General features: G+C 46.6%; 1 protein-coding gene across 5 annotated transcripts in view; it reads left to right on the plus strand.

The window, feature by feature from the left end:
• Positions 1-27,413, plus strand: part of sema4c (sema domain, immunoglobulin domain (Ig), transmembrane domain (TM) and short cytoplasmic domain, (semaphorin) 4C) — a 139,511-nt gene that overhangs the window by 39,259 nt on the left and 72,839 nt on the right. For all 5 annotated transcript variants that reach the window (XM_063057009.1, XM_063057008.1, XM_063057007.1 and 2 more), the window contains one exon: positions 7,491-7,753. In XM_063057009.1, the coding sequence (XP_062913079.1) occupies positions 7,639-7,753 (115 nt within the window). In that variant the 5' untranslated portion in view covers positions 7,491-7,638. The remainder of the gene's footprint in view (positions 1-7,490; positions 7,754-27,413) is intronic.

Here is a 27,413-nt window from a genome sequence, read left to right on the forward strand (position 1 = left end):
TCATGGATGCAGCCTGCGTTGCTGAGCTCCTGCAGAATTTTATGTGCTTTGCTCAAGCTTTTCAGCATCTGCAGAATCTCATGTGTTTATGAAGCGGCTTGCCTTGCCCCACCCCCCACCACCTCCCCAAGCTGTGACACATGAGCACATCAACCGTTACCCAGCTCTTGGATGCACTGTCTCCTCTTCGGCATTGAACTTGAGGGCATGGGTCCTATGAGCTGCTTGGCCGTGTGAGGCTTCAGGCTTGCCTGTTTCAAAGTTCAAATAAATTTATTATCACAAAGTACGTACGTGTACATCATCATTCTCTTGGCAGTCATTTTCTTGCACACATTCATAGTAGAAAAAAGAAATACAATAGAACTAATGAAAAATTACATACAAAGACTGACAAAGAAGACAAATAATAAATAAGTAACAAACCTAACCTCCAACTAGATTATAAAACCCTGCACATACATATAGAAACATAGAAAATAGGTGCAGGAGTAGGCCATTCGGCCCTTCGAGCCTGCACCGCCATTCAGTATGATCATGGCTGATCATCCGACTCAGAACCCCGCCCCAGCCTTCCCTCCATACCCCCTGACCCCCGTAGCCACCAGGGCCATATCTAACTCCCTCTTAAATATAGCCAATGAACTGGCCTCAACTGTTTCCTGTGGCAGAGAACTCCACAGATTCACCACTCTCTGTGGTGAGTGATTCACCACTCTCATATCCTGCAAGGGGACCACAACTTCGTCATAGGGTTTGGAGGCTTGCATGCCTGAATAACCAGGAGAGCTACGTTGGCTGGCGCCAGGGCTTTATGCCAAACAGGTCAAAGGGTAGAGGCCAGACTAAGAGTGGTCCACTGGTCCTCCAGGTTTGGGGGTTCAGCTCTGGGCTAACAACCTTGACAGATTAAACAAAATTGTTACGGAAACAGCAAAGGCTGGCAGTAGTGAAAACCAAGAGGAAGCTACTGACACGACGAAGGAAGCTCTGATCACCTCCTGAGATAGAGGACCTTCGCTAACAGGTAATAAACAATGTTGAGAACATGAGCGATGGAGGCCTTCAAGGTAGGTCCATAGGTTGTGGAATCAGCTCAGTGCTGAGGTGAGTGAAATTATCCATGCTGATTTCGGGGCCTGATGGTTGAGGGGTAATAACTGTTCTTGAACCTGGTAGTGCAGGACCCAAGGCTTCTGTACCTCCTTCCCAATGGCGGCAGCAAGAGGAGAGCATGGTCTGGATGTTTTTTTTTTGCCCTATCCTGACCTTATTTAACTGTTTAGGGATATGACGTAGTAACAGGCCTTCTGGTCCAACTGCTCAATTACACCCGTGTGACCAATTAACACGGATGTCTTTGAAATGTAGGAGGAAACCAGAGCACACTGGGGAAACTCATGGGGTTATGGGGAGAACGTACCAACTCTTTACATAAAGTGGCGGAATTGAACCCGTAATTGTGTGTGCGTGCGCGCGCGCGTGCATTTGCATGCACAGAGAGATGCACGTGCATATTGTTTAGAGATCCCTTGTCTCACTAAACCGCCGACACTTTGTATAATGCGACGCAGATCCCCATGGAGTCTCATCTCCCTGTCACCTTGATGTGGTGACGATGGATTAGATCATGGCTTGTCCCCAGTTACATCATGTTAATTGTTAACTAGCTTTAGGAGTTCTCCGAGTTGAGGAGCGAGCCACCAGCTGTCTTATATTGAACAGACATTTCCCTTAGGAGCCTCTATCCTTGGTGAGGTTTTACAGAGCAGGGCTTCCTGTGCAAATAACGTGGCCACTGGCTGTGTCTTCATGGTCTTCTGCTGCTGTAGCCCATCCACTTCAACATCAACAGATTGTGCGTTCAGAGATGCTCTTCTGTTCTAACACACGGTTATTTGAGTTACTATCGCCTTCCTGTCATTCTGGACATTCTCCTCTGACTTCTCTCATTAACGGGGCATCTTCACCCACAGAGCAGCTGCTCATGAGATTTTTTTTTTTTTGCGTCATTCCCTGCAAACTCTAGAACGGGGTTAGGCAACCTTAAGCACAAATGATTTTCTAGCATGCGTTATTCACTAATTTGAGGCAAAACATAACTAGATGTATTTAAGTGGATAATTCCCATACTTCAAGTTTTTTATGGCACTTATCTGGCCCACTATCCGCTCATTAATACGCCATCCGGCCCACAAAAGCAAAAGGGTTGCTGACCCCTGTTCTATTGTGTAAAAAAGAAAATCCCAGGAGATCAACAGTTTCTGAGATACTCAAGCCATCCCATCTGGCACCAACAATCGTGCCATGGTCAAACTCCCTTAGATCACATTTCTTCCCCATTCCGATGTTTGACTTTTATACATTGAGATGCTGCTGTATGATTGTCTGATTAGATGTCTTCAGTAATGAACAGGTGTACCTAATAAAGTGGCCACTGAGTGTACGTAGTCTGGACCGCTAAGGATGCGGAGGTGCTGTAAAAGTTGAAAGTGAACAATTCTTGTGGAATTAGAAGTCAGATTTATTTTTAATGCACATATACACGCCCACAGTTACAATGAAAAGCTTACTCTCAGCAGCATCACCGGCCCACGGCATCCAATAAGCACCGTTCACCAGAAAAAAAAACATAAACGCAACCTTTACAAAAAAAAACCATAATTAAACAAGAATTTCCATTTTGCTGCAGCGGTCAGAGAAAATACATTTTTAGCTGTGGGGAGGGCCAAAACTAGAATGTAGAACATAACAACACAGTGCAGGCCTTCTGCCTGTGATGTGTGCTGACTTTTAACCTACTCTGGAGATCAGTCTAACTCTCCCCCCTCCTAAGTGCCCCTCCACTTTTCTCTCATCCATGAGTGATTTAAGAGATTTTTTAAATGCCCCTAGTGTAACAGCCACCACCTCTGTGTTTAAAAAAATACTTGACTCTGACTTCCGCACTGTCCTTCAATCGCCTTAAAATTATGCCCTATAATGGCCATTTCTATTTGGGGGGTCGGGGGGTGGTGGGGAAGGTACCGTCTGTTAATTCTGTCTGTGCCTCTTATACATCTTTATCAAGTTGCCTCTCATTCTCCTTCACTCGTAGGAGAAAGGCCCTAGCTCACCTGCTGTGGCTGTAAACAGTGTGACTGGCCACTGTAACGCCATCGCAGACTTTTGGGATAAGTTTCTTCCTTCAGGTTGTGGCGAGGAACGTAATAGTTGAGTCCGAGGGGGAAAGGAGTGGAGGGGCTCCCGGATAGTTTGGTCATTTGGGAGGGATAGGAGGGGAGCGCACGAGTTGGCCAGAATATGCAGCAGAGGTGGTGAGAGGCTTGCCCGGGAAATCACATTTATCCTTTTCTCACTCTCATGACAACGTGGCGTTGTGATATGGTGCGAACTCCAAGGAAACGACAGAGATGATGTAACCGGGGACAGGCCATTATCTAATTTATCTCCAGTACGTCATGCCCACAAGGGGGATGTGCTCCTTGGGGAGCTGCTCCTTCTAATGTAAAGGGCGAGTGCTTTAACGACAGGAGTGATCTCACTGCTGAGCATTCATGTTAGATTTCTCAGTTGGGACTTGAGACAGACTAGATATGAGGTCTTGGCTGCAGAGCCTCTACCTGTCTGTGAGTTAACCAGGACCTCCTGTCTTGCTCTGCCTGTGTCACTGGGTTCGGTCTGAGGCGCTTGGAGACAGAAGGAAGTGTTTTTGAGGGCTTCTGGGCAGTGGAGCAGCTGAAGACCAGTTGTGAGGCCCTGCTGAGGGTGAGGTAAGAACTGAACCTTTATTGTGCACAATTCTGGCCGCCCCTCCTAGGAAGGATGTGGGGGCTTTTCGTAAAGGGTGCAGTAGAGGTTACTATCCAGATAGCACGAGGGGGGCATAGTTTTAAGGTGCTTTGAAGTAGGTACAAGGGGGAATTTTTTTTCACACAGAGTGGTGGGTGTGTGGAATGCATGTGGTAGAGGTGGATACAATAGGGTCTTTTAAGAGATAGGTACATGGAGCTTAGAAAAATAGAGGGCTATGTGGTAGGGAAATTCCAGGCAGTTTCTAGAGTAGGTTACGGGGTCGGCACAACAATGTGGGCTGAAGGGCCTGTAATGTGCTGTAGATTTCTATGTCCTATTAGAGGGAATGAGCTACCAGGAGAGGTTGTACAAACTCGGGTAGAGCAGGAGTTCCTAACCTGGAGTTCATGGAGTTAGTGGTAGGGGTCCATGAAAAAAAGGTGGGGAACGCTGGTCTAGTGTCAGAGGCTGAGGGGAGACCTGATAGCAGTTTATAAGTTTGAGGGGTATTGATATGGTAGACAGTGTCTATTTCCCAGTGTAGAAATGTCAAGGACTAGATGAAAAACTTTTAAAGGAGATGTGCTGGGCAAGTTTTATTATTGGAAGGGTGGGTGCCGGAATGGGCTGCCAGGGACAGGCTGGGTGCAGGTACGAGGGTGGCGTTTAAAAGGCTGTGAGAGGGAGACACGAATGTGCATGGAGGGGAGTGATGTGGGTTATGTGCAAACAGAAGAGGTTTGGTCTAATTTGAATTTATGTTCAGCACGTTGTGGGATGAAGGGCCAGTTGACTCCTGTACTGTCCTACGTGGAGAAACTGAGACAAGTGGGCTACACGCGTGCCAGCGTATACGTTGAGGTCGTCGCGGCCGTGAAGGTCACTAGGAGGTCATAAAGGGGCAAGTGTAGGGAGAGTAGTGGGAAAAGCTGTACTTCATGACCTCTGAATATCAGCTGGATATCAATGAAGTAACCTTTTCCTTTGACAACACAATGACGTAGTCAGGAGGTGGTTAGTGCTGCTGTTTCTCAGCTTCAGGGACACAGGTTCAAGATCAACCTCCAGCGCTGTCTGTGTGGAGTTTGCTGGTTCTCATTGAGATGGGGGTAGGAATCCCTCTTCTGTTCCAGTTTTATTTCTTACCATGACGGTGGGGTTGCTGGGCTAATTGGCCACAGTACATTACCCTGTAGTAGAGGGGAGTGACAAAGGGAGGCGGTGGTCAGGGTGGGGATGGTCAGTGGGTGGGTGTTTGATGGACATGTGATGGACGTTTTCTGGGTGACGGGGTGGAGATGCGTCTCTACCAAATGAGGAGTAAGGTGCTCCTTCCCTCCACTAGCCTGTAGGTCACCCTTGGGCAAGGTGTAGCGCCTGCTTAGCCCCCCGATCAGGGTCGCCTGAAGCTGTGGGAGCGGGTGGTGGATGTTTCGTATGAACAGCTGGTGCTGGTTATGCTACCACTGATGCCAGGCAGACAATCTCTGAAGAGTTTTGATCTTGGCTGGGGTCACCCGTCTGGTAAGGACACTGCCCAGAAGATGGCAATGGGAAACTGCTTCTGTGGAAAAAAAATTTGCCAAGAACGATCATGGTCACGGAAAGACCATGATCGCCCACGTCATACGACAAGGAGCAAAGCGAGTGCCCGCGCTGCCAGGGGTGGTGGTAGAGGTAGATACATTGGGTGGCACGATGACACAGCGGTTAGCGTAGTGCTTTACAGTGCCAACGGTCAGGGTTTGGTTTCTGTCACTGTCTATGAGGAGCTTGCAGGTTTTCGCCGTGACCATATGGGTTTCCTCTGAGAGCTGTGGTTTCCTCCCCACATTCAGAAGACTTGTATGTTGGGGTTACTGAGTTATGGGTGCGCTCTGTTGGCTCCGGAAGCATGGCGGTACTTGCGGGCTGCCCCCGGCACATCCTCGGACTGTGTTGGTCACTGACGCAAATGCTGCGTTTCAGTGCATGTTTTGAGGTACATGCGATAAATAAAGCTACTCTTTACATGAGAAACATTTAAGAGACTCCTGGATAAGCGGATGGGTGAAAGCAGATGGAGGGCTGCTTGGGCAGGAAGGGTTAGAGCGATCGTGGAGTAGGTTAAAAGGTCAGTACACCATCTTGTGCTGAAGGGCCTGTGCTGTTCTATGCAAGAGTGAACAAGTTTCAGGGGTGCAGGGACATGAGAAGGGAAAATAACTGGTGGGATATGCTCTGCTGGGGGGCCAGTAGAGACCCAGAGGGCTGAACGGCCTCCAGGTCTGATTGGTTTCACGTGAAGCAGTGTGTAGAGCTCTCTCCGCACCCTTACACCAAAGAAGGCTGATGTGGAGATAAGATCACAACACTGCCTTTCATCCCCTACAGTGGTTTAACTGGTTGGCACGATAAAAGACAGTAGGGTGGGTCCTGATGAAGGGGTAGGCATTGCTAAGGTGTGTGTTGCTCTGTGGGTGCGACCTTTCTCCAGTCTCCTTGACGCCGGGGTTGGAAGGAAGTCTCTCTTTGCCCCGCACATTTTATTGCCGCTGATCTGCTCAGTATGGTCTGCCGCGTGCCTCCTAAAATCTGGCACTGTTTCCCTCCGAGAGCTGGGAGGATTGATGTGGATTCGATGGGTACTTGCAGCTCTGGCAGAGTACATGCCTGCTGAAAAGCAGTTCAAGGCTAATTGGCACAATGTCTGCGGAGAGGCACGATGAGGATTTGCTCTTAACTCTTGCACTTCCTGAGATGCGAAATGTGTTGCCTGCAGGGGAGTTGTAAGCAGATTCGGAAGTAATTATCAAGAGGGAATTGTGTATCTTCTGAGGATGAAACTTTTTTTTTAAAGCTGTGAGGGAATGTCGAAAGATTAGGTAGATTTTTAAAAATTGTGCACTTCGAAACATACGGTGGGATGCATCATTTGCACTAGCACCCAACACAATCTGAGAAAGCAACACACACAAAATGCTGGGAAGGGGTAAACATTCGGCGTTTCGGGCCAAGACCCTTCATCACGACTTGTCCATTCCATTGATGCTGCCTGACCTGCTGAGTTCCTCTAGCATTTTGTGTGAGTTATTTGGATTTCCAGCATCTGCAGGTTTTCTTGCGTGTATGATTTACCGTCTGGGGATGTGCTGGGGAAGCCTGCAAGTCATGCTCTCTTCTCACCGCTGCCATCAGGTAGAAGGTACAAGGGCCTCAGGACTCACACCATTAGGTTCAAGGACAGTCACTACCCCTCAACCTTCAGACTCTTGAACCAGAGGGGATAACTTCATTTGCTCCATCATTGGAATGGTCCCACAAGCATTGACCTCACTTTCAAGGACTCTTCATCTCATGTTCTTGTTATTTATTGCTTTTATTTATATTTATATTTGCATTTGCACAGTTTTTTGTCTTCTGCACTGGTTGATCTTTCATTGATCCTGTTATTCTATAGATTTGTTGAGTATGCCTGCTGGAAAATGAATCTCAGGGTTGTATGTGGAGACGTATACGTACTCTGATAATAAACTTACTTTGCACTTTGATCCCCCGTCCCTCTTTGTTTCCTCGTGGGGTATGCTAGCAGGGCTTTTAGGATAGCCACGTGCACACTCTCTAAATAGAAAGGTCCTGCTGGACCCAGATTGTCTTCCTGCCTCTGCTCTCTCACGTTTGTGTGTTGATATACCCATCTGTTTCCTCCTCCACAGATCCTGTGCTTGTTGACAACAGCCGAGGCCCGTCAGCGTCATTCGCCTCCCGCTCCAGCTGTTTCAGCGGCGTGCAGAGTTTGGAGGCGGCGAGGGCCATCGCGTCGAGAAGTTGTCCGGCTCTCGGGGGCGGAGGGAGTCGGAAGAGATGGCCGCTGAGGCTCCCAGGTCCCTGGTTTGCAACCTGGTGATCGTGGCGCTGGTTCATTTAGCCCAGACCAGCGGCTGGAACACAATACCACGCAAGACTGTGAGGCACGATGGTAAGTCACAAACCTCTGTCTTGTTCCTGTAATTGTTTCTGAGTGCCCCAGGGCAGCCGTCCAGTTGAGAACTAAAGCCGAATTAAAGAGCGTGCCTGGTGTGAGGCAAAATGGGGGGAGGAAAATACCCATGCTCGGAACATTACCACAGCGGGCGGTTTGCGTGAGTAGGTACAATCTCTATCTGGTTAGCAAATACTCATCCCAGGTCTTTTAAAAGCATCGATGAAAGAGTGGGAACAGACAGAGCGTTCCAGAAGAAGGTTCTGCTGGTCGCAGAGTGAATTTGGTGGTGAAGTAAATGTTGTTTCTAGTTTCTACAGCACAGAAACTCAGCCCTTTGGCCCGTCTGCTCTGTGCCAAACTCTTTTATTTTTTAATTTTGCTTGGCGACGCGGTGTGGAACAGGCCAACGAGTCGCACTGCCCCAGCAATCCACCTATTTAACCCTAACCTAACCACTGGACAATTTACAATGACCAATTAACCGAGTAACCAGTACATATTTGGAATGTGGGAGGAAACCGGAGCACCCGGAGGAAACCCACGTGCTCACAGGGAAGGGCGTACAAACTTCGTACAGAGGAAGGGAGAATTGGACTCCAGACTCCACCCTGAGCTGGAACAACTTCGCACTAGCCACTGTGCTACTGTGACATCCCTTTCATTCTGCCAAGTCCCTTCGACCTGCGCTTGGACTATAGCCCTTCATATTCCTCCCGTCCATGTACTTATCAAATCTTCTCTTAACTATTGAAATCAAACCTGCATTGGCAGCTCATTTCACTCTCTGTCCACCCTCAGGTGAAAAAAGCTTCCCCCTCATATTCCCCTTAAATATTTCACTTTTCACCCTTAACCCACGACCTCTGGTTCTAGTCTCACCAATCTCAGCGGAAAAAGCCTGCTAGCATTTACCTTACCGATTTTCCCCTCATAATCTTAAATACCTCTACCAAATCACTCTCTCTGCTACTATCCAGGAATAAAATCCTAACCTGTTGAACCTTTCCCTGTCACTCAGGTCCTCAAATCCAGCAGTATCTTGGGCCTTAACCTGAAATATGGGCTGTCCTGTTGCCTCTCTTGATGCTGCCCAACCTGCTGAGTTCCCCCAGCATATAGTTTCCCTTCTTAAACAAGAGAAAGTCTGTAGATGCTGGAAATCCGAGCAACACGCACAGTAGGCCAGGAAGCATCCATGGAAAAAAGTACAGTTGATGTTTCGGGACGAGACCCTTCAGCAGGACTGGAGGTAAAAAGCTGAGGAGTAGATTTGAAAGGAGCGGAGAGAGAAGTACCAGGTGATAGGTGAAATTTGGAGGAGGAGGGATGAACCAAAGAGCTGGGAGGTTGATTGGTGAAAGAGACAGAAGGCCATGGAAGAAAGAAAAAGGGGGAGGAACACCAGAGGGAAGCGATGGGCAGGTAGGGAGATAAGATGAGAGAGGGAAAAGAGGATGGGAATTGATGGGGGGGGGGGTGGTGGTGTGGAGGCATTACTGGAAGTTTGAGGAATCGATGTTCATGTCATCTGGTTAGAGGCTACCCAAATGGAATATGAAGTGTTGTTTCTCCAACCTGAGTGTGGCCTTATCCCGGCAGTGGAGGAGGCCATGGATGGACATATTGGAATGGGAAGTGGAATTAAAATGGGTGGCCACTGGGAGATCCCACTTGTTCTGGCAGACGGAGCGTAGATGCTCGGCTAAGCGGTATTGGGAGATTCTGTCTCTTTCACCAATCAACTTCCCAGCTGTTTGCTTCATCCCTCCCCCTCCAAATTTCACCTTTCGCCTGGCGTTTCTCTCTCCCCCTCCCACCACCATTTAAATCTACTCCTCAGCTTTTTTTTTCTCCTCCGGTCCTGCTGAAGGGTCTTGGCCCGAAACGTCGTCTGTGCTTTTTTTCCCATAGATGCTGCCTGGCCTGCTGAGTTCCCTTTTCTGCTCCACATTGTAGCATCTGCAATGTTGATTTTGGGAAGTGAGGCACAGAGGAGGGGCTGAATGTGCGAAGCCAGTGGATCAGTAGATGAAAGGAGCGCTGGCGTGGAGGCGGACAGGGCTGTGCCTGTGCCACGTGGGGGAGGCAGTAATGGGTCCTGGGGCAGCTGGCATTCTTGGGATGGGTGGGAGGTGCCAGGGGAGTAACAAAGAACATAGAATAGTACAGCACCCTTCTGCCCCCAAATTGTTGCAACCTTTTAACCTACTCCCAAGATTAATCTAACCCCATCCATATAGTCCTCCTTTTCTCTCATTCATGTTCCTATCTAAGAGTCTCTTAAATGTTTCTAATGTACCTGCCTCTACCACCACTCTGTGTGTGTGTGTGTGTGTGTGTGTGTGTGTGTGTAAAAAAAAAACAAACAACACAAACAAAAAAAAACTATCCCTGAGTTCCATCCCCCTATACAATCCTCCAATCACCTTGAAATTACGCCCTCTTGTATTAGCCAATTTCGCCCTAGGGAAAAGTCTGGTTGTCTACTTGCCTACTTTATCTATGCCTCGTCATCTTATACAAGCGACCTCTCATCCACCTTCACTCAACACCACCTCATTAGGCGAGCTCTCTAATCCAGGAAGCATCCTTGTAAATCTCCACTGCACCCTCTCCAAAGCTTCCACGTGTTTCCTATAATGAGGTGACCAGAACTGAGCTCAGTATTTCAAGAGTTGTCTAGGCAGGTTTGGGTAGAGCTGCAACATTACCTCACGGCCTTGAGCTCAGTTCTCCTGACTAGTGAAGGCCAACGCACCAGACGCCTTTCTCACTCGCCCTTTCTCTTCTTGTGCGGCAACTTTGAGGGATCTGTGTATGTTAATCCGAAGATCCCTCCATTTCTCCACATTGCTAAAGATCCACAGTGGAGTGTTACTTCTCTGGTACTCTTGCTTCCCTGCCTCCCTTCGCACACCGTGCCTTGCAGGAATCTAGCTCCCACGGATATTATTTGAGCCAAACAGAAAGCTCAATACTGTGACATCGTTGAATTGAAATCTCACTGAGGCACTACAAGTTAATAGATGCTTTAGATGGGGGACAAGTATAGCTCCCTCAACGCAATGAACTCGCTAACTGCAAGCAAGTTAAGTGTTCTGCTGCTTGGCAAAGCGAGTCAGGCTTAATTATTAATGAAACAAATACTGTAACAAGGAAATGAAGTCTTCAACACATTGTACGAAAAAGCCAAGTACTTAGTTTATCTCACCCACGGAACTGTGTGAAAAGCTATTGTTTCATTCATCCAGGTTTGTGGAAGCTTTTAACAATCTCTTTTCAATAGTCTGCCCTTCTCTGTTACTTCCCCAGTGTTGTTGCAGTCATTTCCACCAGCCTAACAGGTGGTCCTTTCCAAATGCTAAGCCTTCCTTAGGCTGGAGGAAGTGGATGGAATAGCACAATTCAAAAAGGTGGATGTTAAGGAGAAGCACTTGGCAAGCATTGGGGGATTGTGGAGTTCCTGAACTCTTGTAAGGTCCTGTTGGAGAATTTATTTATTGAGAGATACAGCGTGTGCCCTTCCAGCTCTTTGAGTCATGCCACCCAGCAATCCCCCCGATTTAACCCTACCTAATCACGGGACACTTTACAATGACTAATTGACCTACTGGTACATCTTCGGACTGTGGGAGGAAACTGGAGCATCTGGAGGAAACCCATGCAGCCACAGGGAGACCGTAGAAACTCCTTACAGGCAGTGGCTGGAATTGAACCCGGGTCGCTGGTACTGTAAAGCATTGTGCTAACCACTACGCTACCGTGCCGTCCTAAAAAACATCGTGCACCAAATACAGCATTCCACGTTGTAACATTTCCAAAGCTACACCAATGGAGTTTGCTTATTCAAAGCCCATCTCTTTCCCATTGACTGTTCCCGTCAGACCTTCTAGCCATGCAACCTGCTTAACTGAGCCAGGGCTCATGGTGCATAGTCCTCTGTGCTCAGGTCGTGACTGTTGACACTCGTTCAAACCATCCCTGACCCCCTCAGAATAAACACCCACCTATTATTCCACTTACTGGCCAAGACTCCTGAAATGAGCTCATGGAGGTTCACTCCTGACTACCAGTAGCAACCCCCACCTCAGCCAAAAATCTTGTGCTTTTTAGTTGAGTGAAGATCTGCTTGTACGTCATGTTCCTAATCTCTTTTCAAATTACAGAGTGCCTCTGCCAGTTTATGATTTCAAGCCTATAATTATATGCAAAGAATATAATTTTCAGCTGACTGGAATGGTATCTAAGTGTGTGTGTGTGTCTATATATATATATATATATATATATGTGTATATGTATGTATATATGTGTATATGTATGTATATGTGTGTATATATGTATATGTATGTATATATGTATATGTATGTATACATGTATATGTATGTATACATGTATATGTATGTATACATGTATATGTATGTATATGTGTATATATATGTGTGTGTGTGTGTATATATATATATGTGTGTGTGTGTGTGTATGGGGGGCTGCTTCAGCCATTCCTTGGCTAATATGAGTTGGTTTGCTTAATGACTCTGTAGGTGACCCTCAGGTCAGCCGAGGGGCACGTTTTCAGACTTTCCCAAAAACTCCATAATATGGCTTGCTGCAGGGTTGATTTAATTTACGAAGGCATATGTTCATCGTTAGGAACAGTACTCCGTGATTAAAAGCCAGACCAGTTCACTGTTTCAGAATTGTCCTTTTCTGTCATTCTCCCTTCTGAAATTTCTTCCTTTCTCTGTCTCTCTCGCTCTCACCCTCCCCCTCTGTGTGCCTATTCCCTCATGCTCCAACTCTTGGGTACGTGCACCCCCAGATCCCCTCTATCCTGCTTGTGTGCCTCCTGCCCTGTTCTTCTTGTATGACCACATGCGGTGCCCTGTCAAATGTGCACGCACATGCTGCCTTCCCCGCCGTGCGTGCCCTGCCCCCTCCCTCAGCGTACTGTGCTTCCCACACCTGCCTCTGTGCTCTGCTGAAGGAGAAGGGAAGCGAATCCCCGGTTTACCTCGTGGACCCCAGTGCGATGATCGCCACCCACGGTATGCGTGTGTGGAGATGTTCACTCTTTCCTGTTGCAGCTGGAGTCTGTTGATTTCCAGCACTGCTCGCTGAACTCAGTAGGCCGACCACTTCTATCAAGTGCAGGTGCTTGGCAGTTTCATCTGCGCCAATGCTGCTGTGAGGCCCAGGGGGTCATGCTTCTTCCTCAGCTAACATCTGCTTTCGATTGCTGTGGAAGAACACTCTCTGAAAAGTAGTCCTTGTGAAACATGAGTTGCATGCTGGATTTAGAACAAACAGCTGTGGCCTTGATACCCAAGCAAGGAGAATTCCACGTTGGATCTGTTATTACTCATTGTCCTCCTAAAGGATCACTGTTTCATGTGTCACCAACCTTCTAATACTAGGGCCGTGTGCTTGAATGAGGCAGATGTTAATTTTAATATCCGGACCTGCATCTCGGTTTTTTTGCACTACCTTACTTTCCATTTTTCTATTTTCTATTTATGATTCATAATTTAAAATTTTAATATTTACTATCGATTTGTAATCTAGGGAGTGGGAAGTGCAGAATCAAATATCGCTATGATGATTGTACATTCTAGTATCAATTGTTTGGCGACAATGAAGTATAAAGTACTTCCTCCCCAGGAAAAGGGTGGGTTTCCTCCGGCTATTACGGTTTCCTCTCACAGTCCAAAATTAGTTGATGAACTGGTCATTCTAAGTTGTCCCGTGATTAGGCTACGGTTAAATCGGGAGTTTACTGGAAATCAAAGGAAATAAAGATCAGAACATGCTGGAAGTGTACAGCAGGTCAGGCCACATGTGAGGGAAGAGAAACAGAGCTGATACTTCTGGTCAATGATCCCTGGATCAGAACTCGAGAGGAGAAAAATGGGAGGCCAGGTTGAGATGATTTTTTTTTTGGCACTGCTGTTTCTCGGATGCCCAAACATGATTCTCGAATTTGATGTGTTATCTCACATCGCTGTGGGAAACATCATCACCACAGTGAACTCATTATCTGTTTCCCTCTCCATCTGCACAACTGACAGGATGTTTAATTGTTTAATGATGGCTTTCATTCTCGTGGTCCCCTCTCCTCTCTCACTGTTCCTTCCGCACATCAATGATTCCCCCCGGCCCTACTCCCATCACCCAAAGCCATTCACCCTCTTACTCATGTCTTCAATCTGCCACCTCAGTGGCCACTTTATTAGGTGCACCTCGTTAATGCAAATATCTAATCAGCCAATCACGTGGCAGCAGCTCAATGCATAAAAGCATGCAGACATGGTCAAGAGGTTCAGTTGCTGTTCAGACCAAACATCAGAAATGGGATCTAAGTCAACTCTGGCCGTGGAATGATTGGTGCCAGATGGGGTGGTGGTCGGAAACCGCCGTCCTCCTGGGATTTTCATGCACAACAGTCTTAAGAGTTTACAGAAAAATAAATCCAACAAGTAACCATACTGTGAGCGAAAGCACCGTGTTAATAAATAAGAGAGAGCAGAGGTGAGTGGCCAAACTGGATAAAGCTGACAGGAAGGTGAGGGTAACTCAAATAACCCCACTAAGTGTGCGCATCTCTGAACGCACAACACTTTGAACCCTGAAGTAACTGGGCTACAGCCGCGGAAGACCACAAACACATACACTCATTGGCCACTCAACAATCGCTTTGACCTCTCCGTGCCCCCCCCCCCCCAAAAATCAGGCAGGATGTACCGTAACATGTGGACAAGAACTGTTACAATTTATCCAAGAACAAATTCTTTACAGAGGATGCTGGGATTGAACTCTGAACTCTGACATCCCAAGCTGTAATAGCATCTCACTAACTACTACGTTACCATAGCAATCAATTATAATAATAATTGTTAGTTATTATATAATTTCTTTACAAAAATATTTTTATATAATTGCATTTCTTACGTAAAACAACAGATTTCATGGCATTCACAAGCGGTAAAATATGCAAATGCTGGAAATCATCTAAGCAGCACGCACAAAATACTGGAGGAACTCAGCAGGCCAGGCAGCATCTATGGAAAAGAGCACAGTCGACGATTTGGGCCAAGACCCTTCAGCAGAATGGATTTCAGGGCATAAATCTGAATTTGATTCTGATTACACAGTACTGTAAGTCCCAGGTTACTTTAGATCCTGTTGCTGAGGGCCATCTGTAAACCAATTCTCCAGAGGTTAGATTAGTCAATTTTCAATAGTTACTCATACCATATTACTATGTACACTTGGTATGATTTAATTTTATCAAATATTCACCCTGTCATTACCCATAATTAAACTAATGGAATATGTATTCAGTGAGTAATGAAACACTATTACTAAAGTTCAAAGTACATTTATTATCAAAGTATGTATACATTATACAACCCTGAGATTCTTCTGATTTGGCCTTTGTGGCTAAAGAGATCGGGGGTATGGAGGGAAGGCTGGTACAGGCTGCTGAGTTGGATGATCAGCCATGATCATACTGAATGGCGGTGCAGGTTTGAAGGGCCGAATGGCCTACTCCTGCACCTATTTTCTATGTTTCAATGTCTCCTTGCAAACAGCCACAAAGTAAAGAAACCCAAAAGAACCCAAAAATAAAAGCCATCAAGCTAGAGGGAGAGGGGGAACATTGTTCCTCACTCTGGGGCCGCTCTGGGGCCTGGAGCCGCCGCCACGATTCGCCCGGCGCTGAGGCCAATCAGACAGCGGGACTTTCCTCGCCCTCAGGGAAGCCACAACTCTGCCTTGACGCTGCTTTGATCTCAACTCTGATAATAAATTCATGATAAATTGCTATTTACCATCATGAAAAGTACTTTTAAAAATAAATGGGTGAATTTACATAAAGTCACATTTCCATAAAGCAGGTTACCTGTAATTTGCAGAGCTTAATGACCCCAAGCAGTTCCATGGTCATCAGTAAATGGCACTGGCTTCGTTCCTAACGTGGACACTGCTCTCTGAGGAGGAGAACTAGACCGGGAGTAAGAAAGTTAGTGGTATGTTCAGACACTCGGTAAAGCTCAGGATCAGATGCACCATAGGATACAAAGGCTTTAGAGTTGCAGAGCACAAAAACAGGCCTTTTGGCCTATTAGGTCTGCATCAGCCTTGTCTTCTGCCTAATCTCCCTCACCCTTTCCCTTCTCAAGCTTCTCTGAATGTTACGACTGAACCGGTATCCACCAGTTGTGCTAACAGCTCGTCCCACACTCTCACCACCTTCTCCCCCTCAGACTCTCCTTAACTATGTCACCTCTCATCATAAGCCTCTAGTTCTAGTCTCGCCCAACCTGAGGGGATAAAGCCTGTCATGTATTTACCCTATCTATACCCCTTCCAATTTTATATACTTCTGTAGGATCTCCCCTCATTCTCCTATGTTTCAGTGAGGAATGGGAGTTCACCTCAGGAAGGAACATACTGTTGATGAAAGGAGAGTAAGTTTCCCAGCAGTGATGCCATCCGACTGACACGAAGTTGCTCGCACAATTGTTACCAGCACTGAGTCGGGTAATGGGGTAGACGTCAAGGACATAGGAACGTTGGGAAGAATGGAAGCAAGGTGAAGAGGTTTTAGGTTTGTCACTGAAGAAAGCCTGGCTGCCAACGGTCCAGTGATTAAATGTGGTTATTGGGAGGCTGGATCTGAAAGGACACTGCTGCAGGAATAGAGGAAAGTTCACCAATACAGAGGGTGAGAACCGTGGTGGGATCTGAAAATTTAATGAATTTTAAAAAGGAGATATTTTTTCCAGTGTGGTTAGGAAGCAGAGCTCTCGTGTGAGGCAGCACTTTTGAGAGACCACATTACAGAGGGTGGAATTAGGAAGGCTGCTCTGCAGTGCATTAGGATAGTCAAACATGGGTCTGGCCAGGTTATATTTGGAGGAAAAAATGGACGAAGAGATTAATCTTGTCTTCATGTGATGGGGAGGGAGGGACTCCAAGGAGTCCTTGACACAAGGAAATAGCAGGAAGAGCACCATGGTCTGATCGTCTCCAGTGGAGTTGTTCAGTGCATTTCTGACCGAACATTACGGGGCTCCCAGCCATAAGGATACACGCCAGTGTGTACACTTTGCATCTGGCTGTTGTGTATAAGGCTCAGAGAGCTGGCTGATATTACAAACCATTCATGAGAAGCTGGATTGTAACACAAACAGGCGACCCAACTGCCAGTAAACTGGCAGTGGGCGGGAGTCCTCGGGAAATAATATTTCCTGTTTCGCTATGGGAGAGTACAGCAGCAAACTGGAAAGGGTGTGGAAGGAAACACTCACAGAAAACACCAACTCAGGATTTCTCTTTTGTGTTTGATTTTGCTGTTTGTGAGGTTGTCAACATAAGTTTTGTCTTTTTCCTTGGGTACGCTGCTGATTAGAAACGGGGAAAAATATTTCCTCTACATTGTCCCACAAGTATATACTGTGTTAGATGTAAGATCAAGCTACCAGTTATATCAAATGCACAAGATAGATACAGTGTAAAATGCCATTTAAATGGCACAGGTATCCATTAAATACCCCCAAGGGTGGTACAACATAGAGTCATAGAAAAATACAACACAAAAACAGGACCTTTGGCCCATCTATTCCATGCTAAAACTATTTAAACTGCCTCCTCCCAGTGACCTGCACCGGGACCAGAGCTCTCCATACCCTGACCACCCATGTATCTATCCAAACTTCACTTAAACGTTGAGATTACGTTCGTATGCACCACTTGTGCGGGCAGCTCATTCCACACTCTCACGACCCTTTGAGTGAAGAAGTTACCCCACATGTTCACCTTAAACTTTTCACCTTTCACCCTTAACCCATTGCTTCTGGTTGTAGTCCCACCAAACCTCAGTGGAAAAAGCCTGCTTGCACTTGCCCTATCTATACCCCATATAATTTTTGTATACCTCTGTCAAATCTCTCCTCAATCTTTTACATTCTAAGGAATAAAGTCATAAACTTTCCGTATAACTCATGTCCTCCAGACCAGGCAACATCCTGGTAAATTAAATCTGTGCTCTTTCAACCTTATGTACATCTTTCCTGTAGGTAGGTGACCAAAACTACACACGATACTCCAAATTAGGCCTCACCAATGTCTTATACAACTTCAACATAATGTCCCATCTCCTGCACTCAATACATTGATTTATAAAGGCCTATAGCGCAGGGTAATGTCTTTTGCTTCAGGAGATCCTTTTGGCTAGATTGGTAGATGGGGCTGTGAAGAAGGTGTACGTTATACTTGCCTTCAGTGGTCGGGGCACTGAGCACAGGAGTAAAGAAGTTGCTGTACACAACTTTGTACATTTTTGGTTGCGTCATTACAGGATTGGGTGGCGGGGTGGAGATGCATCTCTACCAAGGGAGGTGTAAGGTGCCCCTTCCCTCCGCTAAGGTGTAGCACCTGCTTAGCCCCTGATCAGGTCACGTGAACCCATGGGAGCAGCTGGTGGATGATCGTATGAGCAGCTGGTGCACATCACAAGAGCACTGATGCCAGGCAGACAATCTCTGAAGAGTACTGATAATGGCTGCGGTCACCTGTCTTTGAAAGACACTACCCAGAAGGCGGCATTGGGAAATATGCCAGGAACGATCATGGCCATAGATAGGACCATGATCGTCCATGTCATATGACATGGCACATAACGATGGTGAACATTACTGGACAGATGAAGTGGGTACAGAAAGGGTTTACCTGGATGCTGTCTGGATTAAAGCGTATGAACTATGAAGAGAGGTTGAATAAACTTGCGTTATTTTCTCTGGGATGTCAGAGGTGGAAGGGAGACCTGAAAGAAGTTTATAGAAATTTTAAGAGGCATAGATAATGTAGACAGTAAGAATCTAGAAATGCCAAGAACAGCGGGACTTGCATTGATGACAAGAGGGTGAATTTTCAAAGGAGATGTTTAGTAGGGTCTTTTTCACAGAACGGTTGTTGCCTGGAATGGACTTCCAGGACGAGTGACAGAAACAGATATGTTAGTGGCATTTAAGAGTTTGTTAGAACATGAACATGCAGGGAATGGAGGGATAAAACGTGACGATAAAAGCGACGTGGCAGACTTTTAGCGTCAAGGGCACTAGCCTCCGGTATTATCCAGGACACCTTCAAGGAGTGATGCTTCAAATAGTTGGCGTCCATCATTAAGGATTCTCATCACCCAGGTCATGCCCTCTTCTCACTGGGAAGGAGGTACAGGAGCCTGAAGGCACACACTCAACAATTCAAGAACAGCTTCTTCCCCCCTGCCATCAGATTTCTGAATGGACATTGAACCCATGAACACTACCTCACTACTTTTTTATTTCTATGTTTGCACTAATTTAATAGAGATATTTTGTATATACTTACTGGAATTCGCAGGTTTTCCCCCCACTATTATGTATTGCATGTACGGCTGCCTCAAAGGCGACAAATTTCGCAATGTATCCCAGTGATATTAAATCTTATTCTGATTCTCATTCTGACCTTCTGCATGAAGGACGATTATTATTGTAAAATTTCTGTTCCTCCGGCATTTAATTGAAACCAGAACTGGTCCAAATCCATCGCTGGCGGGCCAGACACGGTGGGAGTGTGTATGAGAAGGCCCTGAGATTTCACAGGAAGTTTCATTTACCTGCTTTGGGGCCACAGAGGGGAAGCAGAGCATGTGCTGCCCATTCCACTACCCAAATTTTTAATTAGGCCTGGATGAGTAAAAATTAATCCTTGCGGTCCCTTTGTTGTTCTGTGTTCAGACTGGTGCTGTGGTTTTCATTTCAGAAGCTTCTCGGATAATTGCAAGCATGAAGGAGGCAGCTTACAACTGTAAGGCATTAGGATGCGACGCAGCGCCCTATTGGAGATGCCAGTGAACTGGCAGCTTCCAGCCCTGTACGGTGTTGCAGCTGGCAAGATGTTATTGCCAGCTGTAAGTGTGCTTGCCAGCACAGCGATGAGTCAAGCCACAGTACCCGGCAAACGCAGCAGTACCCTGATGATTTGGAACAGAACAGCACAGCACAGGAACAGGCACACAACGTTATGTTGAACCAATTAAGTTCGTAATCAACTGGCTAACTAAGCTCTTCTCTTCTGCCTGCACAATGTCCAAGAGGTCTGGAATACAAGAGCAGGGACGTGATGCTGAGACTTTATAAGGCACTGATAGGCTTCGCGTTGAGTATTGTGGGCTCCTCATCTAAGAAAAGATGTGCTGGCTTTGGAGAGGGTTCAGAGGAGGTTCACAAGGATGATTCCGGGAACGAAAGGGTTATCGTACGAGGAATGTTTGATGGCTCTGGGTCTGTGCTCACTGGAACTTGGAAGGATGGGGGGGAATCTCATTGAAACCTTTCGAATGTTGAAAGGCCGAGACAGAGTAGATGTGGAAACGATGTTTCCCAAGGTGGGGGAGTCTAGGACCAGAGGTCACAGCCTCAGGATGGAGGGGCGTAAGTTTAAAACAGAGCTGTGGAGATATTTCTTTAGCCAGAGTGTGGTGAATTTGTGGAATTTGTTACCACTTGCAGCTGTGGAGGCCAGGTCGTTGGGTATATTTAAGGCAAAGCTTGATGGGTTCTTAATTGGACACGGCATCAAAGGTTACGGGGAGTGGGGCTGAGGAGGGTGAAAAAAAAAGGATCAGCCATGATTGAATGGCGGACCAGACTTGATTGGCCATTTGGCTTAATTCTGCTCCTACATCTTATGGTCTTGTATCCTTTCATTTTCCTCACATTCTTGTGCCTATCTAAATGTCTCTTAAAGTCTCGCACTCCAGTCAATTGGTCAGTCAGTTGGTTGCTCACTCTGGTCAGTCAGTCACTTACTCACTCCAGTCAGTCAGAAGTGTGTGTCATGAAGTACTGTAATGTCATAGGTGTCTGATACTTTAATCACTGAATAAAACTCTTTTGGAAAAGGGTTAAAATGAGCTTACAGTTTAAATTCTGTAACTTCTATGGTGGGATGCAAATATGTCTCTATATCATGGTCCTATGATTGATGCTGCTCGTTAAGTTATTTGGCCTCTATTCTACTAAACCATGGTTGTTTCTGTTATGTTTAATCTGTCACAAAGTGGAGATCTCATTGAATGATTCTGGGATGCCTAGGTGGAAAGATGCTGAAAGGTGGGTTTCTCAGGCTGGAGAATCCAGAAGCAGAAGTTCAAAGAAGTTGGGGGTTTCAACCGTGAGATCACGCTGGACCATCTGAGGTTCCTCCTGGAGCAGAGAAGGTTACGAGGAGAACGAGGTGGCAGAGCAGTACAGTGGATAGTGCTGCTACCTCAAAATGCCAGACTTTCAGGTTCAATCCCAGCATAGGGTGGAGTTCGCACGTTCTATGACTGTAGGTTTCCTCCGAGTGTCTTGATTTCCTCCCACAAGCCAGTGATGTGCGGCTTGATATGCTAATCGGTCTCTGCAAGTCACTCTTTCCTTCTAGGTGACTGGTATAACCATATAACAATTAGAGCACAAAACAGGCCATATCCACCCTTCTAGTCTGTGCCAAACTCTTACTCTCACTTAGTCCCATCGACCTGCACTCAGCCCATAACCCTCCATTCCTTTCCTGTCCATGTAGCTATCCAATTTAACTTTAAATGACAACATCGAACCTGCCTCAACCACTTCTGTTGGAAGCTCGTTCCACACAGCCACCACTCTCTGAGTAAAGAAGTTCCCCCTCAACCAGCAACGTTGATGTGTGTTGCTTGAATTTCCAGTATCTGCAGAATTCCTGTTGTTTAAGTTCCCCCTCATGTTACCCCTAAACTTTTGTCCTTCAACTCTCAACTCATGTCCTCTTGTTTGAATCTCCCCCACTCTCAAAGGAAAAAGCCTATCCACGTCAACTCTATCTATCCCCCTCATAATTTTAAATACCTCTATCAAGTCCCCCCTCAACCTTCTATGGTCCAAAGAATAAAGACCCAACTTGTTCAACCTTTCTCTGTATCTTAGGAGACGAAACCCAGGTAACATTCTAGTCGTATCCAGGTGTGGGAAAATAAGTGCATTAATATAGGGTAGCCTCCAACCGTATAGCATGAACATCAATTTCTTTAACTCTAGTTATCACCCCCTCCTCCTTCTCTGTTTTTCCACTCCCCTATTCTGGTTACCTTCCCACCCCTTTATCTCCTGACTTGCTTATAAACTCCCTCTGGTACCCTTCCTCCTTTCCTTTCTTCCATGGTCCACTGTCATCTGTCAGATTCCTTCTTCTTCAGCCCTTTAGCTCTTCCAGCTATCACCTCCTAGCTTCTTTCTTCATCCGTCCTCCTACCCACCCACCTTCCACCTCACCTGGACCTTGTACTCACTCCTCCACCTCCTCCCATCTTATTCTGGCTTTTGTCCCCTTCCTCTCTAGTCCTGATAAAGGGTCTCAGCCCAAAGCATCCACTGTTTGTCCCCCTCCGTGGATGCTGCCCAGTTTCCTGAGTTCTTCCAGCATTTTACCTATCTTTTTTAGAGATTCAGCAGGGTTACAGGCCTTGCTGGCCTAATGACTCTGTACTACCCAATTACACCCAGGTGACCAAAGAACACAATAAGCCATACATCTTTGGAATGTGGGAGGAATGCTGTATGTCACTGAGATTTAGTTTGGATTATAAAAGATCGTGATGCATTCAGATAAGTAGAGATGGTTTTAGGTAGAGTAGGTAGAAACATAGAAAACCTACAGCACAATACAAGCCCATTGGCCCACAAAGCTGTGCCGAACATGTCCTTACGTTAGAACTACTTAGGCTTACCCATAGCCCTCTATTTTTCTAAGCTCCATGTATCCATCCAGGAGTCTCTTAAAAGACCCTATCGTATCCGCCTCCACCACTGCCGCCGGCAGCCCATTCCACGCGCTCACCACTCTCTGTGTAAAAAAACACTTACCTCTGACATCTCCTCTGTACCTACTTACAAGCACCTTAAAAATATGCCCTCTTGCGCTAGCCATTTCAGCCCTGGGGAAAAAGCCTCTGACTATCCACACGATCAATGCCTCTCATTATCTTGTTATTAGTTCTTAGACCATGCGTTTGAAAAATGTGGGTCTGGGGCTGAGTTTTGATGTACAGAGAATGGGTAATGCTCTACAACTTGTTTTTGATGGTGTTCGGAGAAGCAGCATCCACCTGGGATTTTTAAAAGTAACTGGATGGGTGAAAGGAGGACGAAAGGGCAGGAATGGGACTGGCAGGATTGCCCTACAAAGGGGCAGAGTGGGCGTAACACGTTGAAGGAACTCCCCCTTCCTGTAACAATTCTCTGAACCAGGAGCAAAGTGCTTGGGATAAGGGATTGAGTGGGGAATTTAAAGAGAAATTGGTCTTATTTAGAATACTACCCCCCCCCCGCCCACCCAGAAAGACGCGGGTGTTCTGTGACTGAGCCCGTACGAGGGCGAGATCAATAGATTCACGGATACCAAGGGATTGAGATGGCTCTGGGTTGCCCATGACCTCATTGTGGTGGAGCGGCCTCGGAGCTGTATTGGATTTCGTGCTTCCCTGTCCACATCCATACAAGGCCATCCAGCTGCTAACTGAAGTCAGTTGTTGTTCCAGCAGATTTTCTTTGCCAGCAGCTGTTTAGTCAATGATCTTGCCTGTTGCCAAGGTTTCAAGAGATCTGCAGACATCATTGAATTTTTTTTAAATGCCCATGCACTTTAGGGTGTCCATCTGTGAAATTACTATTCTGTCCCGAGGCATCTTTTTTTGCAGACGCTGGCAGCAGTTATAATTTTAGTGTGATGTAGGGGCAAGATTGAGTAAGTGGTCTCTGTCATTTCAGCTCTACTATTTTAAGCACATGCAGTATGCTTATGGTCTTCTGCTGCTGTAGCCCATCTACTTTAAGGTTCGACGTGTTGTGCATTCAGAGATGCTCTTCTGCCCTTGTGGTTATTTGAGTTACTGTCACCTTCCCGTCAGCTTGAACCAGTCTGACCATTCACCTCTGACTTCTCAGCAGAAATGCCACTCACTGGATGCTTCTTGGGTTGTTTTTTGCACCATTCTCTGTAAACCCTAGAGACTGTTTTGTGTGAAAATCTCAGGAGATCAGTTTCTGAGATAATCAAACCACCCCATCTGGCACCAACAACCACTTCACAGTCAAGGTCACTTAGATCACATTTCATTTCCATTCTGATGTTTGGTCTGAACAACAACTGAACCTCTTGACCCTGCCTGCATGCTTTTCTGCATTGAGTTTCTGGCACATGATTGACTGATTAGATATTTGCACTAACAGGCAGGTGTACCAAATAAAGTGGCCACTGAGAGTACGAAGTTGCAGCAGTGAGTGGATACTGGCGCACAGAAAGATCTCAGTTTTGATTTCCCCCCCCCCCACCCCCTTTCTGGACTGAGCCTCAACCGGGTTGAATTTGGCAAGTGTCATCTGGCCAGACTCCTGATCACAATTCTGTGAAGCCTCCGTGTGGACTTTGGATGAGAGTAGGTTGGACTATGTGGTGGAGGCTTGTATAGTTGAAACGCCTGTCACCGATCACTGTTCACCCATTAAGGACCCTTGCCATTCGGGACATGCCCTCTTCTTGTTGCTCAAGTACAGGACCCTGAACACCTACACTCAACAGTTCCACCCTTCTGCCATCAAATTTCTGAACACTATGAATACTACCTCCTAACTTTGCTACTTTTTTGCACTTTTATTGATTTTTATATAGTTTTGTAAATTATAACAATTTTATGTATTGCAGTATACTGCTGCCACAATCAACAAATTTCACAACATATGTCAGTGATAATAAACCTGATTCTAATATTGACACTGTGGGGCTTTACATTAATAGTAGATTCTAACTCATGTACTATTGAATGGAACAACCATTTGAGCCATACACATGGGGGAGGAAATTGGCCAATGGTGCTCCATTTTGCAGTAAATCCACACAACAATGCGACCAGCTTCCCCCCTTCTGAGGCAGGCACTCCAGATTCTTGGGGGGTTTTGAGTGTGGCCTGCCTCTCAGGACCCCTCAGTTAATGGTAAGGGTCCATGGCATAAAAAAGGCTGGGAACTCCTGCTGTAATGAGAAGCTGTGTGAGAGCTTTACCTTAAAAGAGCAGATCCTGTTTAAAATCTCTAGCATCTTCCAAAGCTCCGGGGACCGAGTGCCTCCTGGATGGTGATGTCATCAGTTGTCACCTGAAGTCTCCAGGCATAGTTCCTCAATGGTTCCCTCCAAGAAATGGTGCTGAAGAAGGCCTATCCCTCCAGCCCTCCAGCCCTGTGAGTACTCACTTTTCACACTGTCGCTGCCCAAGAAGAGCAGGCTGAGCTTCCTCAATAGTCACATGGGTGTAATTGAATGGCATGGGCTTGTTAGGCCAGAAAGACCTTTTTCCATGTTGTATCTCATGAATGTAACTGGGTGGCAGGGTGGAGATGCGTCTCTACCAAAGGAGGTGTAAGGCGCTCCTTTCCTCTGCTAGCCTGCAGGTCACCCTTGGGCAAGGTGTAGCACCTGCTTAGCCCCTGATCAGGGTCCTGTGAAGCCATGGGAGCAGGTGGTGGATGGTCTTATGAGCAGCTGGTGCACATCACAAGTCCTGCTTATGCGACCACTGACGCCAGGCAGATGATCTCTGAAGAGTATTGATAATGGCTGGGGTCACTCATCTTGCAAAAACAATGACAAACCAGTTCTGATGAAAAATTTGCCAAGAACAATTATGGTCATAGAAAGACCATGATTGCCCACGTCACACGACACGCCACATAACGAACGAATGATCTCGAAGTGAATAAAAGGAAAGGTACGTGGCATCCAGAGTTTCTCCAGTTAGCGGACGATTTCCCTCCACGCCTTTCTGACGTAGTGGGGAACTGCGCACAAGGCAAGTTACAGCAGTGGTTTGCCATTGCCTTCTGCTGGGTGAGTTTCCAAAGAGATCACCAGCTCGTAACCCAGCACGGATGGGAAGCGTGCAGGGGAGCCGGCTGGATTCGAACTCAGGACCTTTCGTCCCGAAGTCCGGCACTGATGCCACTACGCCACCAGTCAGGTCCAATAAATGAAAAAGCAGCATATAAGAGTGTTGTTAGAAGTACAGAGGCTTAGTTTTGCTCATATCCCATCATCAGCAATATGATGACAGTCTTCAGTGTCTCCTTCAAAGGATAAGTATAAGGCAGGACACCAAGGACTCCTTCCCTATTCTGTGTTGTCAGAATCAGGTTTAATATCACCAGCATATGCTGTGAAATTTCTTGACTTTGCTGCAGCAGTACAATGCGATACATGATAATAGAGAGAACGCAAATAAACTAAATTGCAGTAAGTATATACATTAAATAGTTAATTTAAATAAGTGTGAAAATAGAAATAAAACAAGTAGTGAAGTTACGTTCATGGATTCAATGTCCATTTGGAAACTGGATGGCAGAGGGGAATGAGGGAATGAAACTGCTCCTGAATCATTGCGTGCATGCCTTCTGGCTTCTGTGCCACCTTTTTGATGGTGGCAGTGATGTTGTGGCCTCCGTCGGTCAAGGTCGACTGGGGAGGTTGCGTCCTAGCTGTCTGGATATGCAAGCCATGGCAGTACGTTATGGAGAGCAAGCTCTCCCTCTCAGTACATCTGATGAACCCAAAGGAACGGCAGAGACCGATACAGCCTGGTACCAGCAGCATCGCAGGAGATGCCAGTCTGCGCTGAACTCAACATCGGACTGCCTCGGACTCCAGCTCTGGATTTTACCCCAAAACCTTCCCCGTGTATAGCCACAAGGCAGCAGAGGTTTGAGATCAGAGTTTTCCTTCTGGATGAGCTGCCAACCATGGCTGACGACCCCCATCTGCCCGAAGCGACGGGTTTTGAGGTGCCAGCAACTCACTTTTGCCTCTTCTCCTGTCAGTAGAAATGGTTCCGCTGGGAATTAGTAGCTAAGCCACACACGAAGTCCGGGAGCTGGATGTGGTTGTCAGAGACTATTTGAGGTACACAGCATTTGGAGCATTTAATAGATAGTGAGAGCTTACCCCCAATGCTACCCCCACTACAACAACCTTGAGGAACAACGAGAACAAGGCATGGCCTGGGTGATGGGGGCCCTTAATGACAGACACCACCTTTTTGAGGCATTGCTCCCTCCTTGGAGGTGGATACGCTGGAGGCTTGTGCTCATGATGAAGCTGATTATGTGGACAACTCTCTGCAGCTTGCTTTGGTCCTGTGCAGTAGCTGCCCCTCCTCCCCCCCCCCATACCAGATGGTGATGCAGCCAATTAGCTATGTTCCTCAGATGGGCATAAGATATTCAATGTCCACCCGAGGGAGCTGGCAACTGCAGCAGCCTCTGCCACAGAGCCCAGCTCCATTCTCATCCTGTCTGCACAGAGATTTGGTGGGATTGTGGCCAGGAGTGTGGGCAGCTGCCATTTTGCAGATGCCAGCTGGGCAAGGCTCAGTCAGAAAGGAGAAGATCGTGAGCCATGGTTTTCATCACTGTCAAGATGCACACTTTCCTTGTGTTCAATAGATGCTCCTGAATCCTCGGTGCTGAGGTTTTCAGCTGAACTTTGTGAGTACATTGCGCTGAGATCTGTAGAGAGAATCTGTCATTGACTGTAGGTTCCGCAG

Source organism: Mobula hypostoma, chromosome 8 (genome assembly GCF_963921235.1).
Source record: "Mobula hypostoma chromosome 8, sMobHyp1.1, whole genome shotgun sequence".
NCBI lineage: Eukaryota > Metazoa > Chordata > Chondrichthyes > Myliobatiformes > Myliobatidae > Mobula > Mobula hypostoma.